The 13,040-nt window shown below is 41.8% G+C and overlaps 2 protein-coding genes across 2 annotated transcripts; one reads left to right on the top strand and one right to left on the bottom strand.

The window, feature by feature from the left end:
• The first annotated feature begins 139 nt into the window (after positions 1 to 139).
• LOC5508006 (cyclopentanol dehydrogenase) lies at positions 140 to 3,878 on the top strand. Its single transcript, XM_032376748.2, has 5 exons — positions 140 to 395; positions 1,231 to 1,365; positions 1,993 to 2,091; positions 2,247 to 2,440; positions 2,911 to 3,878. Exons 1-5 carry the CDS (start codon positions 182 to 184, stop codon positions 3,139 to 3,141), a joined length of 873 nt encoding a protein of 290 aa, XP_032232639.2. The 5' UTR covers positions 140 to 181; the 3' UTR covers positions 3,142 to 3,878.
• LOC5507997 (protein-glucosylgalactosylhydroxylysine glucosidase) lies at positions 3,872 to 12,944 on the bottom strand. Its single transcript, XM_001628574.3, has 7 exons — positions 12,099 to 12,944; positions 8,262 to 8,452; positions 7,364 to 7,710; positions 6,544 to 6,875; positions 6,063 to 6,248; positions 5,266 to 5,427; positions 3,872 to 4,962 (listed from the first exon to the last, which is right to left on the bottom strand). Exons 1-7 carry the CDS (start codon positions 12,738 to 12,740, stop codon positions 4,606 to 4,608), a joined length of 2,217 nt encoding a protein of 738 aa, XP_001628624.1. The 5' UTR covers positions 12,741 to 12,944; the 3' UTR covers positions 3,872 to 4,605.
• Positions 12,945 to 13,040: the final 96 nt, after the last annotated feature.

Raw genomic sequence — 13,040 nt, 5'->3', positions numbered from 1 at the left:
TTCTAAATTAATTTTGTTATACGAGGGACACGTGTAAATTATCTAAAGCTACTGTAAAAAAAAAAAAAAAGATCTATACATTTTTTGCGTGACTCGAAAACAGCTGATCCGTCACGCTGTCACGCGTCATTTCACAAGAGGTCACCACCGAGAGTACAGTGGTACGGGCCGATGCTCAAGAATGACTGAAGCGACTGAAGCAGTTATTACCACAGGCAGCATACGTGCACATCTAGAGGGAAGATTTCATGGCCGTGTAGCCATTGTAACCGGTGGCGCGTCTGGTATTGGTAAAGCTACGGTAGAAAGGCTAGCACGCGAAGGAGCGAGTGTAGCCATTCTCGATATCAACGACGAGCTTGGTCAGCAAGTAGAAACGGATTTACGATCGTCAGGTTTGTTTTTTTGTTTATATAAATACAAATACAAGAATCTTCTCAAAATAGGACATTACGTGCCCCAAATTAGTTCCGTGCCTTGTAAGACACAAAGAACAACTCACGTAGGTCGCAGTAGGCAAGTACCAAACTCTACTGCGGTCTACCTGTGGTCTTACTAGACTTGAGCCGCGTAGCCGCGTAAGTTTTTTGGACAACCTTATTCTTCTTTACTTTCGCGAGTCTTAAATTTCGCGAAAATGGTATAGGCACATTTCGCGAGTCTGAAATTTCGCGATTCGCGATCGCGATAATGGAAAGATACAAGACGCTCGTAACTACACAATACAAGAAACCAATACATAGGATGGTGGATTTGACGGCTGCACTGACTGTATTATTCGAGGAACTGTGCGAAGATAACAGGCGAATCTTTGAATCAAAAAATGGTTAGATAATAGCTCCTTGTACCAAGGCTGGTATCCAAGGTTCTGTTTCAGGGGCTGTGGGTGTTTTTTTCACTTCGGGCCGATGTAAAAAGGCTTATGTCAAAGCTGGATACAAATACTTGATTGTTGGGGTCAACGTTATTATCACGAAATATACATGTGAACTTAAAGGGGAGGGGGTAATTTTTAAGGTGACAGTTATGAATTTATGGAAATATCTCCTGGGCCAATTAAAAAATCGGCCACCGAGTGCGGGTTTCTTTAGACGCAGTTGGCAGATTGTGTGAGTTTACGAGCAATAATTTGGGCAGTCAGATTATTTACGCTTCCCAGACCCCACTCCTTCCCTCACCACAGGTACTACCGCACGCTTTGTCATGTTAAACTTATTTGTTTCATATTAGGTAACAAGGTAAAATTCTACCACGTCGATGTCGCTAACAAGGATATGTGCGCGCACGTAGTAGGCTGTGTAGCGGCTGACCATGGAAGCGCCGTCCATATCTTGGTTAACAACGCTGCATACTTTGGATCAAAAGGCATGTCACGTTTTTCTGTCGCCTTCCCAATCCTTTTCTCTCGGTATTTCCTTGGACTTATTTGTTTCTAGATTGAAAAAGGTATTGTAGTGTTATCGACCAGTTGTAGTCCTCTTCAAAACCACCGTGAAATCTCATAGAAAGATTGCATTATACCCATTCACCTTATATTGGGAGCGGGAGGACAAAGTTAGGCAGATGTCCCCCCCCCCCCACCCCCCACCCCACATCCCGCATTGTCTGCAATATTTAACAAAGAATGTGTCTCGATCCTCAGAAATGACAAAATTTTCTAGCTACGCGCGCTAAGTAATGTATATAAACTAAGCTACGCGCGCTAAGTAATGTATATAAACTAAGCTACGCGCGCTAAGTAATGTATATAAACTAAGCTACGCGCGCTAAGTAATGTATATAAACTAAGCTACGCGCGCTAAGTAATGTATATAAACTAAGCTTTAAACGCAAATGTGCACGCTGTGCTCCCCACCCCCTAAAAGTACAGATTTCAGGTTTTCAATCAAAATGTCAGTACCCTATCATCCCGCCCCATCATCCCTTTCGCCCCTTCTACCATGGGATTTCAACATCATATCAGTGTCCTTATGTTTCATGGTCGTGTTATAGGCCTAGATGTAGAAGAGAAAGACTGGCACAAAACTATGTCTGTGAATGTGCAAGGTTATGCCAACATGGTGCAAGCTTGTCACCCATACATGAAAACAGGTGAGATAGTATTACAATTGTTTATATTAGTATGATGGTGATAGTGAAATTGAGAGGGAGGGGGAGGAGGGGGGTCTTCTCACCACAAAGGGTACGTGCCTGCACATTACCATCATAATAGGGATTTGTATCTTGTGTTCACGTTGTCTTCCAAGCATGCGATACCGGTCCATCAGGAGCTGTGGTAAACCTCGCCAGTATAAGCGCCCATCGAGCTCAGCCCGTGCACTGGACATACTCGTCGAGCAAAGGTGCCATTATCTCCATGACCAAATGCATGGCGCTAGACCTGGCCAAGGACCACATCAGGGTCAACTCGCTATCGCCAGGGTGGACGTACAGCCCTGAGGTATGCAAGAGCGGATCCAGAACTTTATTTGTTATCTTTATACAAAACAAGGAGATATGGTAGTAGATATTCGCCAAATGCAATCCCTCTCTTATCTTCGGCGTATTCGGCTTATATTAGGCGTACGCAAATATGACATTTCGTGAAAAAAATATAGTAAAAGATTTAACAGAGTCGTAGCAGGTCACGTAAGATTGGGGGTGGGGGGGGCAACAGCCACGCCCCTTCTGGTCATTTCCCTATAATTTTTGAAAATATTGTTGGGGCACATGCCCCCAGTGCCCCACCCCCTGCTTCGGCCCTGTTTAAAAATATTAGTTGGGACCCAAAACCAGTGTGTTTTTTTTTCATGGAGGATGTTTTCTTTTTGTTAGAGGAGGCTTTAAGCTAGCACTATCCTACTGGTAACCTACTGTATTGAACCACAGGTAGCCACTATCCTACTGGTAACCTACTGTATTCAAACACAGGTAGCCAGGGCGGCTGGGGATGACCGCGCGAGATGGGAGCCTCTCTGGGGTCCCTACCACATGCTCAACAGGCTAGGGGAGCCCGCTGAGATAGCAGCAGCTATCTCCTTTCTCTGCAGTGAGGATGCGTCTTTTATAACTGCCGCTGACCTTCCAGTGGATGGAGGGTACCTTGGAATGAGCGCCGAGGGTTTCGGGAAAAACTCCGTATTTGCCGGCTCGGGGAATTAGTGAATCGAAAATTCATAAAACAATATAGACATTTAAAGTTTTCTCTTATCTGTTATGTTGCAAAGTAAACTAAATAACGAACATTGATCTTAGGCCTGGCTAAACTAGGCGACATGTCGAGCGCGACAAGAAGCGTGATGTAGCAAGCTACATGTCTTCTAGTTTAGCTAGGCCCTTAGTAAATCTCATCAATGAACACGCTTTTGACACAAAAATGGCGGACACTTGCAGGTCCCGAATGCACGCAGGGTTCCCGTACATAGCGCAGGGTTCCCATACATAGCATAATGTTCTTAAACATAGCGCAGGGTTCAGTTTCAAAGCGCAGGGTTCCCATACATAGCATAATGTTCTTAAACATAGCGCAGGGTTCCTAAACATAGCGCAGGGTTCCCATACATAGCATAATGTTCTTAAACATAGCGCAGGGTTCCCATACATAGCATAATGTTCTTAAACATAGCGCAGGGTTCCTAAACATAGCGCAGGGTCCCCATACATAGCGCAGGGTTTCCAAACATAGCGCAGGGTTCCCATACATAGCGCAGGGCTCCCAGACATAGCGCAGGGATCCCATACATAGCGCAGGGATCCCAAACATGGTAGGACGGTTCGATACACGACCATCTCCCACCAACATTTAATAATCTACAAACATCAGTTTTATATCAATCTTCACACTTAGCTCGAGCTATTGACTGGTTCAAACAGGAGAAATAAAAAACAGCTGTACGAAATGTATGGTTTATTAGTGACATCTACTGAGAAGCCCCAAACCATCAAAACGCATGAATGTTCGTGTATTATCGTATGATCAGAAAATATTCACATCCCCCCTCTCCAATCCACCAAAAGGTGGTGGAATTCCGTGGTTTACGAGTGGGGTGAGGATCGTCTTTCGGTGACGATCCCAGGTGGTGGTGGTAAGGTGTTACACACAAACACTGCATTTAAAGGTACTCCAAAGGGCAGGAGGAGGGGAGGGGTATGGAGCTTTCCTGAAATCAGACATTATAACAAATAAAGCTAAATACATATAACATTTATCATTATCATCATGTCAATTTTTACGCTGCCCAAAATGCATTGTTTTGTTTATTTTGTCATGAAATACCAGAAAATGTGCACGAATTTTTATATCGCTTTCGCAAATAATAAAATGTATTTTTTGTGCAATAGGACCAGGACGGGAACGTTGACTTATTAGATTGAGGACAACTTTCAAAGCAATCCATGCAAGTATGTTAAATATGTTATTCCTATACTCATTCGACTGACATTTATTTGGAAAGTAGAATTTCCAATTTTTCTTAAATGGATTTAAATCGAACTCTACTTTTTCTAAAGTTAAGCTCATGGCCTGTTCTGTGTAGTTAAGATATTAAGATAAACTTCCCCAAAAGCGCGAATTTCCCTTAAAATATTAACGCAATGCATTGTGGGCAGATAGTTCAGTTCCTTGTATCAATCTCTGCGCATGCGTATAAACCCGGGTCCCCTGAGAAGTAGAAGCGTGTTCTTGTGCTCTAGCGGGTACACCTTCTTGTAAATGACAAGCTCCAGCGCAGGTGCAATCTGCTCTCTCTCCGTCAGAGTTATTCGCATCTTCTTATTCTTGATGATAAACTTCAATGAGCTGCCCAAATAGTCGACGCCTGTGATGGTGAAGGTATTGGAAGTCGGGGGAAGTTTTGGGTCGAAGTACAGCTGGTCTTCTCTGATACGAAAGCCGCCATAGCCGAAGAGTACAGCTTGGAGAAAGCCTCCCGCCCCGGTGATGAAGTTGATGGCTCCTCTTTTGCGACGTTGTTCAGTCCAGACCTAGTGGAGGGGTAAATAAGTTCAAATCATCGTCATCATCAATACCATCGTCATCATCAACATCATCGTCATCATCATCATCATCAACAAAAGTTATGTGTAAACAGGCCCATAGCCAGGGGGCGACTTGAAGTTCCGCCCTGATGAAGGAAAATTGAGTACCACTGCGAGCTTGGACGAGCTACCTAAGAGAAAATGGTCCGCTAAATGGGTAAATACCCCCCCCCCCGTTCAAAATACTGGCTACGGAGAAATAATGTAAAAATAATAATTAATAGCGGTTTAGATGAACCATCGACTGACCTGGAACGGCTGCTCTATGTGTTCGTAGTTCTTGAGGAATGCCTTCGCTGCTCTCTCCTCCTCCCCAACCTCCAGCCAACCGATAGCAAACATGGCGTGGGTCATGGCGGGTCCCTCGGGATCGGTGCGGTTCTCATATGTCAATAGATCATTGTACCGAACCTATGCCAAAAGGGGCGCGAGAAAACAAGACAATTACCAATAGCAAATTACATTGTTAAGTTAAAAGAAAGAGCTATCCCAATTGACTTGTTGCTATATGGAATAAAGGGTCTTTATAACCATTGCATCATCGGTAGTGAAAGGCCGCGCCCAAACCCCCATAAATAGTAAGTACGCAGCAGCTTTGTCTCCTATTATCTTTGTTCTACGAATGAGTTCTTTTGTCTCTATTCTTCTCGTTCTTTGTGTCGAGGTGCGGATATTGTTCATTTGCCCAATCAAAATACAGCTTCTAAGAGCTGCGTACTGATCCCCCCATAAGCTCTTATTCCCCCATTGGGAAAGTAATATATTAGAATATCAAACTGCGCAAAGCTTTTACAGTGGAACCAGTCAAACCGGTTAACTGCAACATAAAATATAGATTGTCTCATCCACGAACTACAACATGCGAGAATTAAGGTGAAAAAAGACATTGTTGACTTTCAGTTGACTATATAAAATCACACACGTGATGATATAACTGCAGCACTAAAACTGGTTTGGCATACCTTGTAAGCCTGGTGATTTGTCGCGTAATACGACGTCTATATTTGAGTCATCGAAACACTCGCGCATGCGCATCGCAGAGTCACCTGACGGCTCATGTTGTACATGAGAGGGTAGCCTATAAGAATGGTGTCCGCCTGCTTGGCCTGATAGCCCAAGTCGTAGAGGTCGAACTCTGGATGAAAATTACGATCGCTATCGAACGGAATGTACATCTGTTCCGCTATCTTCACCCACATCTTAGGGTAGTATCGCCCGAGCAATGTGCACACCTAGAAACAGAGTGTTGAAATAGCTTCATTACTATCATCAGCATTATCATTATCATAACCGTCATCATAATAATATAATCATAACCAAATTTATCACTTCTTTTTCTTGGGTAGCAACATCGAAGCAATTTGCAACCCTAAAACCACAGCATCACTGTCATTGCCATAATCATCATTTCTTTCTATGTATTCCATGATCTAGCAGCAGTAGGTATCCTTATCTTTGAGCACACGGCGATGGACATAACGGCACCCAAAAAATATCCTGATAACAGCAAACGTCTCCTTCAGTTACCTTCACAGCAAACTCCAGGTTAATCTTGGCCACGACGTTGGTATAAACCGAGTTGTCCACTGGAAACTGGTATTCGTCAGGGGGCATGACGTACTCGATGACGTACTTCTCTTTCCTGTTATCAAAGCTTACGCGACTGGCCCAGTACTCCGCGGTCTGGTAGGCCAAAGCGTACCCAATCTCTTTTAGCCACTGGTAGTCCTTGGTTGCGTGCCAGTATAGCTGGGCAGCGTAAGCGATATCTCCTGTGATATGGTTTTGATAGCGGCCGTACTTTTCGCCGGGTGAAGTCTCGATTCCGCTGAGGGAACTCTCCCACGGGAACATTGCACCTGTTGTGATCAAACAAAATAAATTGCATCTGATACAAGCAGCGAGCCCGCGTATGTTTGTCAAGACTTTCTTAGTTTTCATAAATTCCCACTTCCGCCATTGAATACAGAGAGAAAGGATTTCAGTGGCCCTCGGTTGTCTAAAACAACTATCAGAAGAACGCCGAAGGCTATACCTAATTGTTCTTACCACAGGTAAGAACTAAACATGTGTTTTAAACGTTTTTTAAGAAAACAAAGAACTGCGATAAAGCTGTAAGACGGGCCTGGGCATTCTCACGGGGTTTTCTGCTTCGGTTTGGAAACATTAAAATCATCCAATTTCAATTCCGACAGTAACCGAAAGGCTAACTTAAATGCCTGTATATGCGTCTGTTAAACAAGTAACACACGCGCCTGTTTGAATGTAAAAAAACTAAGAACATAACTTACCTTTACATCTCCACCCTGATGCCTTTTTCGGTATAAACACTAAATGCAAAACTTACCTTTGTAACCCCATTTTCTCGCGATCCTCCTCGCGGCAGGCAGGCGATCATACCGATACCTCAACGACGCGCGCGCAAGATCAGGGTACAGGAGCACCATGACTGGGTACATCCAGATGTCCTGGTCCCAAAAGGTGTGACCCATGTACTCCTCTCCTCCCGGTAACCCCCCCGGACTCAGCCCGTACGGCCAGTCGGCCCGGGTGGACGACAGTAGGTAGTATAAGCTGCCGTAGATGGCTTGTCCAAGGTGAGAACTTTTGTCCTTTGTCACGACATCGACTTTGCCGGATTCCCACAGCTCCTCCCAGGCTTTGGTGTGATGCCAAAGCAAGTGCCGTTTATCCCTGGGGGTAAAGACATAAAAAACGAATTAATAACCATGAAAGGCTACTCAGAGCATCTCCTAGCCTTTGGCGTAAAGCCATAGCAATTGTCCCTTATCCCTGAAAGTAAAAGACATACGATACAAGGGCCGAGGAGGGGCTGTGGAGGCTTTAACTACAGCCTAAATTATTGCCAGGAACATTAGCAATTTTGATAAATTAAAGCAACTTTTGTGTATGGAAAACTACCCTGTCCACCCTGACACTTTTCAAGGTACTCCGAGGCCCCTGATACGGAATTAATGATATCGAGTACAAAGAGTTTCCCTCGGATCCCCGACTCCCGACTCCTCTTAGGCTTAAGAACCTTGATGTAATGCCTCAAATCTATCTCACAGTTTCTATATCTCACAGGATAGTGTGAGGTTTATCAGGGCATGACTAGGGGCCTATTATGGGGGCTTTCGTAAGTAAGGTTTGCATGTACAGCAGTGCCGATAAAGTAACTTAAAGGGCACCTCTACAACAGTTTGGTTCTAAAATAGTAAAATCACATTGGAATTTCATCTTACCTCATAGCCTCCTTCCAGGCCCCCTCGGCTTGTCTCCATGGGTCGAACTTGGTATCTATGCTGGTTGCTATGGCTGTGATGTAATACCACGTGCGCCACTCGGACGCGTTAATAAAGATGTGTTCCTTGATGTCGCGAAATGCAAGCGCAACTTGCGGCTGGAGACCGAATTTTTCCTCGGGAATGTTAACCTGCATTAAAAGATGCAGACGTGAACAGTGTGTCAAGTGTTAGTCTCCTTTGCAGCCGCGTCTGCGTTTGTTAGTCGAGAAAGTGCTCCAATCCCCCAATGAAGAGGCGTATACAGCTATTTTAATAAGGTGCACTGTTAGTTTCAGGGAGTTATTTTTACTCCACTCAGAGAGTAAAAACTACTCTTTGCGATGGAGTACTTTTAAAGGAGTAATTTGAACTCCTTTATTGGAGTAAAAACTACTCCACTGAGGAGTATTTTTTTTTTGTTTACTCCCTTAACGGAGTAAGTTTTACTCTGTTGAGAATAAGTATCGAATGTTTATTAGAAAAAGAGTAATTTTCACTCTTGTTGGTCAAATAATGGAGTAAAAAAGTACTCCTTTTAGGGGGTAGGTTTTGAAGAGTAAAAACTACTCCAGCCATCTCGTGTTGAAAGAGTAGTTTTTACTCCAGCTGTATCCTTTTAGAGCAGTAACAAACCACTCCAAATATATAAAATAAAGAGAGTTGTTGTTTTTACTCTGAATTAGCTGAATTTAAGAAGGAAAACGATAGTCTTTAATATATAAGACAAAATATAAAAATAATAATTTATCGTATTTATTTGTATTGAGACAAAAAACTCTACCCTGTGCCTAGGAGTTTCCTAAGATTTCCTAAGTTCGATCAAAACAACAAAATATGATTAAACTTCCGAAAAATTCCTAGGATTTCCTAGTATAAGCAGTAGACCAGAAAATTGAAATAATTTGAATAAGAAAATCTTAGGAAGAAGATTTGAAGTTCTACAATTTAGGAACTCTTATGAAATTCTTAGGAAATCCTAAAAGAACATTTTCAATACAAGAACAGGCCTCGCCATACTTGCATATATTGTCAGCTATACTACAACAATAAGAAATGTAATCAAAGACAGGCTTGGACTCGAACATGAGTTTTATGTGGTGTACTTTCAAAATTCGCTCAGAATAATTAGTACTGCATTTAAAAGAAAGATAGGTAGGGTGATAATCGTATAAAATTCTTAGATCCGATTTGAACATTATAAAATAATATATATTGTTTCTAAAAGAAATGCTACTTGAGATTATAAAAAAAAGAAGTCCCGCTTTGCAGATAGAAGACGGCTCACCAGGGCCCGTAAAACCAAAATGTACCGGGCGTCCCTCGCTTTAGTGGCCGAGAGGGGCTACTAAATGTGATTTTTGCGACCAACTTCAGCATCAAATCATCGTTCGTGAGCGGATTTCTCGAACTAGACTGATATGTTTTGTGATTCTTTGTTATCTTCCAAAGCAATACTACCTTCTTATGTGTTTCTCTTATTATCTTCGCAGGACATTATGATAGAGATAGTAAAATGTGCTCGAGTTGAAAGCCAGAAAAGAAAGAAGTTTGAGGTATAAGGAATGTATCAATGCGTAAATCGCAAGAAACGAATAAAAACTTCGTAAACTTAAGTTATTCACTAATCACTGTACTTACATCTAAAGCGCCTATGCTTTATAAACTGTTACTTGAAGCACAAAATTGAATAACTTAGCTTAGTAAAAACCTAGTAATCAGTCTTGCACCTAAAATTTGTCCAGATATTTATTTTGAATATCTAATGTTACTGTAGTTGGTTTTTGTCCGTATATTCTGATCACAGTAAACCCTGCATATGAAGAACCTAGTTATCTTTTCTAGCTAGCCTATCAGGTTCAAATTTTAATGGTGCATATAGAGGCATTAGGCTTCTAGCTTCTTATCTGAATATACAAAGATGGAGGAGGAGGCAGTTCTTTTGGAAAACCGTAATGACGCCAAAAAGGGTAATGTTCAAAAGCTGTTAAAGTTGTTATAGAAAAATAATATTGTGTTATGTTTGTTTCAGCTTTGTTATGTTGGGACACTTGTTAGTAATTTTGTCCTGGATACCTTATGTCAAATGACTATTATTTTTCAAACATTTTTTCAACTTATATTTTTGTTATTTTTTAAACTGAATTGTTTAATTAAATGATTTGTCAAATTCATAATAACGTCTTTTCCTTGGTGTTTCTAAATTACTCTACTTTCTCCAGTATTAACCCCTGAAGTAGGTGGAGTTTAAATGGCCATTTTGTAAAAACAGGGGGGAGAGGGTTGAAATCATCCCTTTAGTTACCCAATTAGTAGGGGGAAATAACAAAATAGGGAGTAAAAATTAACTCCCATTTTGAGGGCGAATTATACTCTTTTAATGGAGTAACTCCAAGCAACCTAGTAAATTAATCCACTTAACTACCCCGTAAAGTGGGTAAAATCTACTCCCCTGAGAGAGTAGGAAAAAAAAGGAGTAAAAAATAACTCCATTTTGAGTGTAAATTGTATTCCTTTAATGGAGTAATAGCAAGCAACCTAGTAAATCACTACCTTAAGTTACTCCCCTACAGGGGTAAAATCTACTCCCTTGAGAGAGTAGAAAAAAGGGAGTAAAAAATTACTCCAAAAAGGGAGTCATTTTGTACCTCGGTTTTTTACTCCCCTTTTGGAGTTATAACTTCTCTTTGAAACGGTTGCCCTCGGATAAACTGTCTCATAACCCGCAGTGCTTAATGGGTATCAAATGGATAAGCAAATATGGGTAATTGCAATGCAAATCAAGATTTATAAAGCTATGACATTCTTGTTGTTTCTGTAATCATGAACCACTGCTGCTTTCAACAACCGAATCTATGTATTGTAACCCGCAGTGGCTCATGGTTAACGTATAAATGGCTGAATCCTGATCTCTGGACGATACATAGACAATAGTGCTAAAGCATTCTAAACCTGTCTTTGTATTTTTGCGCTTATTTTATATATTTTTATTTGATAAAGCGGACACCCCCATAACATACACTTTCTCTATTCAAACTCCACTCATAAAACCTTTATAAAGCGGACACCCCCCATAACATACACTTTTGATTTATTAAGAATATATTACTACCATCACTCATATACTATATAAATAAATTTTATGATGAGCGGGCAACCACGAAACAGGCTTATATATGCATGTTATATTGAGATTCGAAACCATCGTATAGCTTTAAAGCTTAGATTAAGATACATTAATTAAAGTAATTTCGATCAAAGACAAAAAGTATCTTTTTTATTATTCAGGATCTGGATGGGGTAACCGACTAGCGACAAAAAATGAACTAGTGACTAGCGACAAAAATATTTGCCAATTACCGAAGTTTGATTTTTTAATATAAGTTTTACTTCCATCGGTCAATCTACTTAAATTAAGCCATTTTAGTATATGCACTATTTCCTGTTGCATCAACTTTTCTGCCAATTATTAATCCATAATTAATTTATTATCAATAAATCATTGCGAACACTAACTTAGAAAGACTGATAATTCGTACCGACTACCGACAAATTATGGAATTTTTAACTGACTACCGACATGCAGACCCCCCCCCCCCCCCCCTGTTATTACTGCGCCACTAAAACTCACCAAAGATTAAAAACCTGCAATAGGTACTTTGACTCATAGAGGTCACACAGGCCAAGGATCGGTCCTTCTAAGAAATTCTTATCAAATCAAAGATCTTTAAAATTTCGTTTCAAAACTGATAAAGGCGAGGGATAGGCGAGGTGAAACCCCATAACTTCCAATATTACCTTTCCAAATGCAATTTCCAGCTCCTCTTTTTCGCTGACCGTGTGCTGAGTTAGCTTGACGTCCTTTGAGAAATTCCCATAGTTGTTACTCAAGTCCAGGGTGATTTCCTTGTTCAAGTCATTCTTAATAGTGATCTCGTTTATCAGCAGATTCCGCCTCTCTCTGTGCGCATAGTAGCGCATCTCGATGAACAGCGACCCATTCTCATTAGTCTCTTCGAACCAGCTGTAAAACACTCCAGTTTTGACGTCCAGCGCGTACGAGCGCGTCCCATTGATATAAACGACATCGTTATCGTGCACCTTGAAAGAGATCGAGGCGGTGGATGGTAGGCGCGCACGGTGCGCGTGTTCAGACATGTAAATCGGATAGATCGGGTACCTCTTGGGCCATCCTTTGCCGTTAAACAGACCTGACACATGCACTGAGTTACTCATCACCACTGTGCCTACATACCCGTTCGCTATGGAGGCCATAAAGTTACCCGCTTTGCTTTCGGTGATAGACGAAGTGCTTACATGGAAAGGGAGTTCTTTTGTGACGAAGCAGGTATCTGAGGGTTTTCTAGGCTTAAGCCCGGTGACTGCTATTACTAGTACCCATAACAAACGCAAGGAAACTCCGGCGAGTCTTAACGCCATCCTTTCACGCACGGTTCAGTCGCGTTAAGACGCGGTTCAGTTGCGGTCTTAAAGACTACAGCAGGCTTTTCATATGTTTAAAGGGAATGGTTTTGAGGTGCTGTTCCTTGGCCCTAGCTCAAGGAATGCGTATGCTCAGTTGTTGTTAATCCTCGAGGTCAGATTGAGTACCATTGTTCATGTGATAACGTGATGTTTCGTGAGTCCATTCGCGGGATTCTTAGTCGGCTGAGATAACTGTCTGCAGGACTCTTGGCTTGTGTTTGATTATCTCCAGGTGTGACGTAACACAGAGGGCAC

The sequence above is a fragment of the Nematostella vectensis genome, chromosome 7, assembly GCF_932526225.1.
Source record: "Nematostella vectensis chromosome 7, jaNemVect1.1, whole genome shotgun sequence".
Lineage (NCBI taxonomy): Eukaryota > Metazoa > Cnidaria > Anthozoa > Actiniaria > Edwardsiidae > Nematostella > Nematostella vectensis.
The sequence above is the reverse complement of the archived record's forward strand: the minus strand, read 5'-3'. Positions and strand labels throughout refer to the sequence as shown.

Bases quoted from the DNA above. Each gene is read 5' to 3' on its own strand.
- LOC5508006 (XM_032376748.2), top strand. From the start codon at position 182: ATGACTGAAGCGACTGAAGCAGTTATTACCACAGGCAGCATACGTGCA. The intron at 396-1,230 runs GTTTGTTTTTTT...GTTTCATATTAG, and splicing joins AACGGATTTACGATCGTCAG to GTAACAAGGTAAAATTCTAC. The intron at 2,092-2,246 runs GTGAGATAGTAT...TTGTCTTCCAAG, and splicing joins TCACCCATACATGAAAACAG to CATGCGATACCGGTCCATCA.
- LOC5507997 (XM_001628574.3), bottom strand. From the start codon at position 12,740: ATGGCGTTAAGACTCGCCGGAGTTTCCTTGCGTTTGTTATGGGTACTA. The intron at 8,453-12,098 runs GTAATATTGGAA...CTTTTAATGCAG, and splicing joins TGGAAATTGCATTTGGAAAG to GTTAACATTCCCGAGGAAAA. The intron at 4,963-5,265 runs GTCAGTCGATGG...CCCCTCCACTAG, and splicing joins ACATAGAGCAGCCGTTCCAG to GTCTGGACTGAACAACGTCG.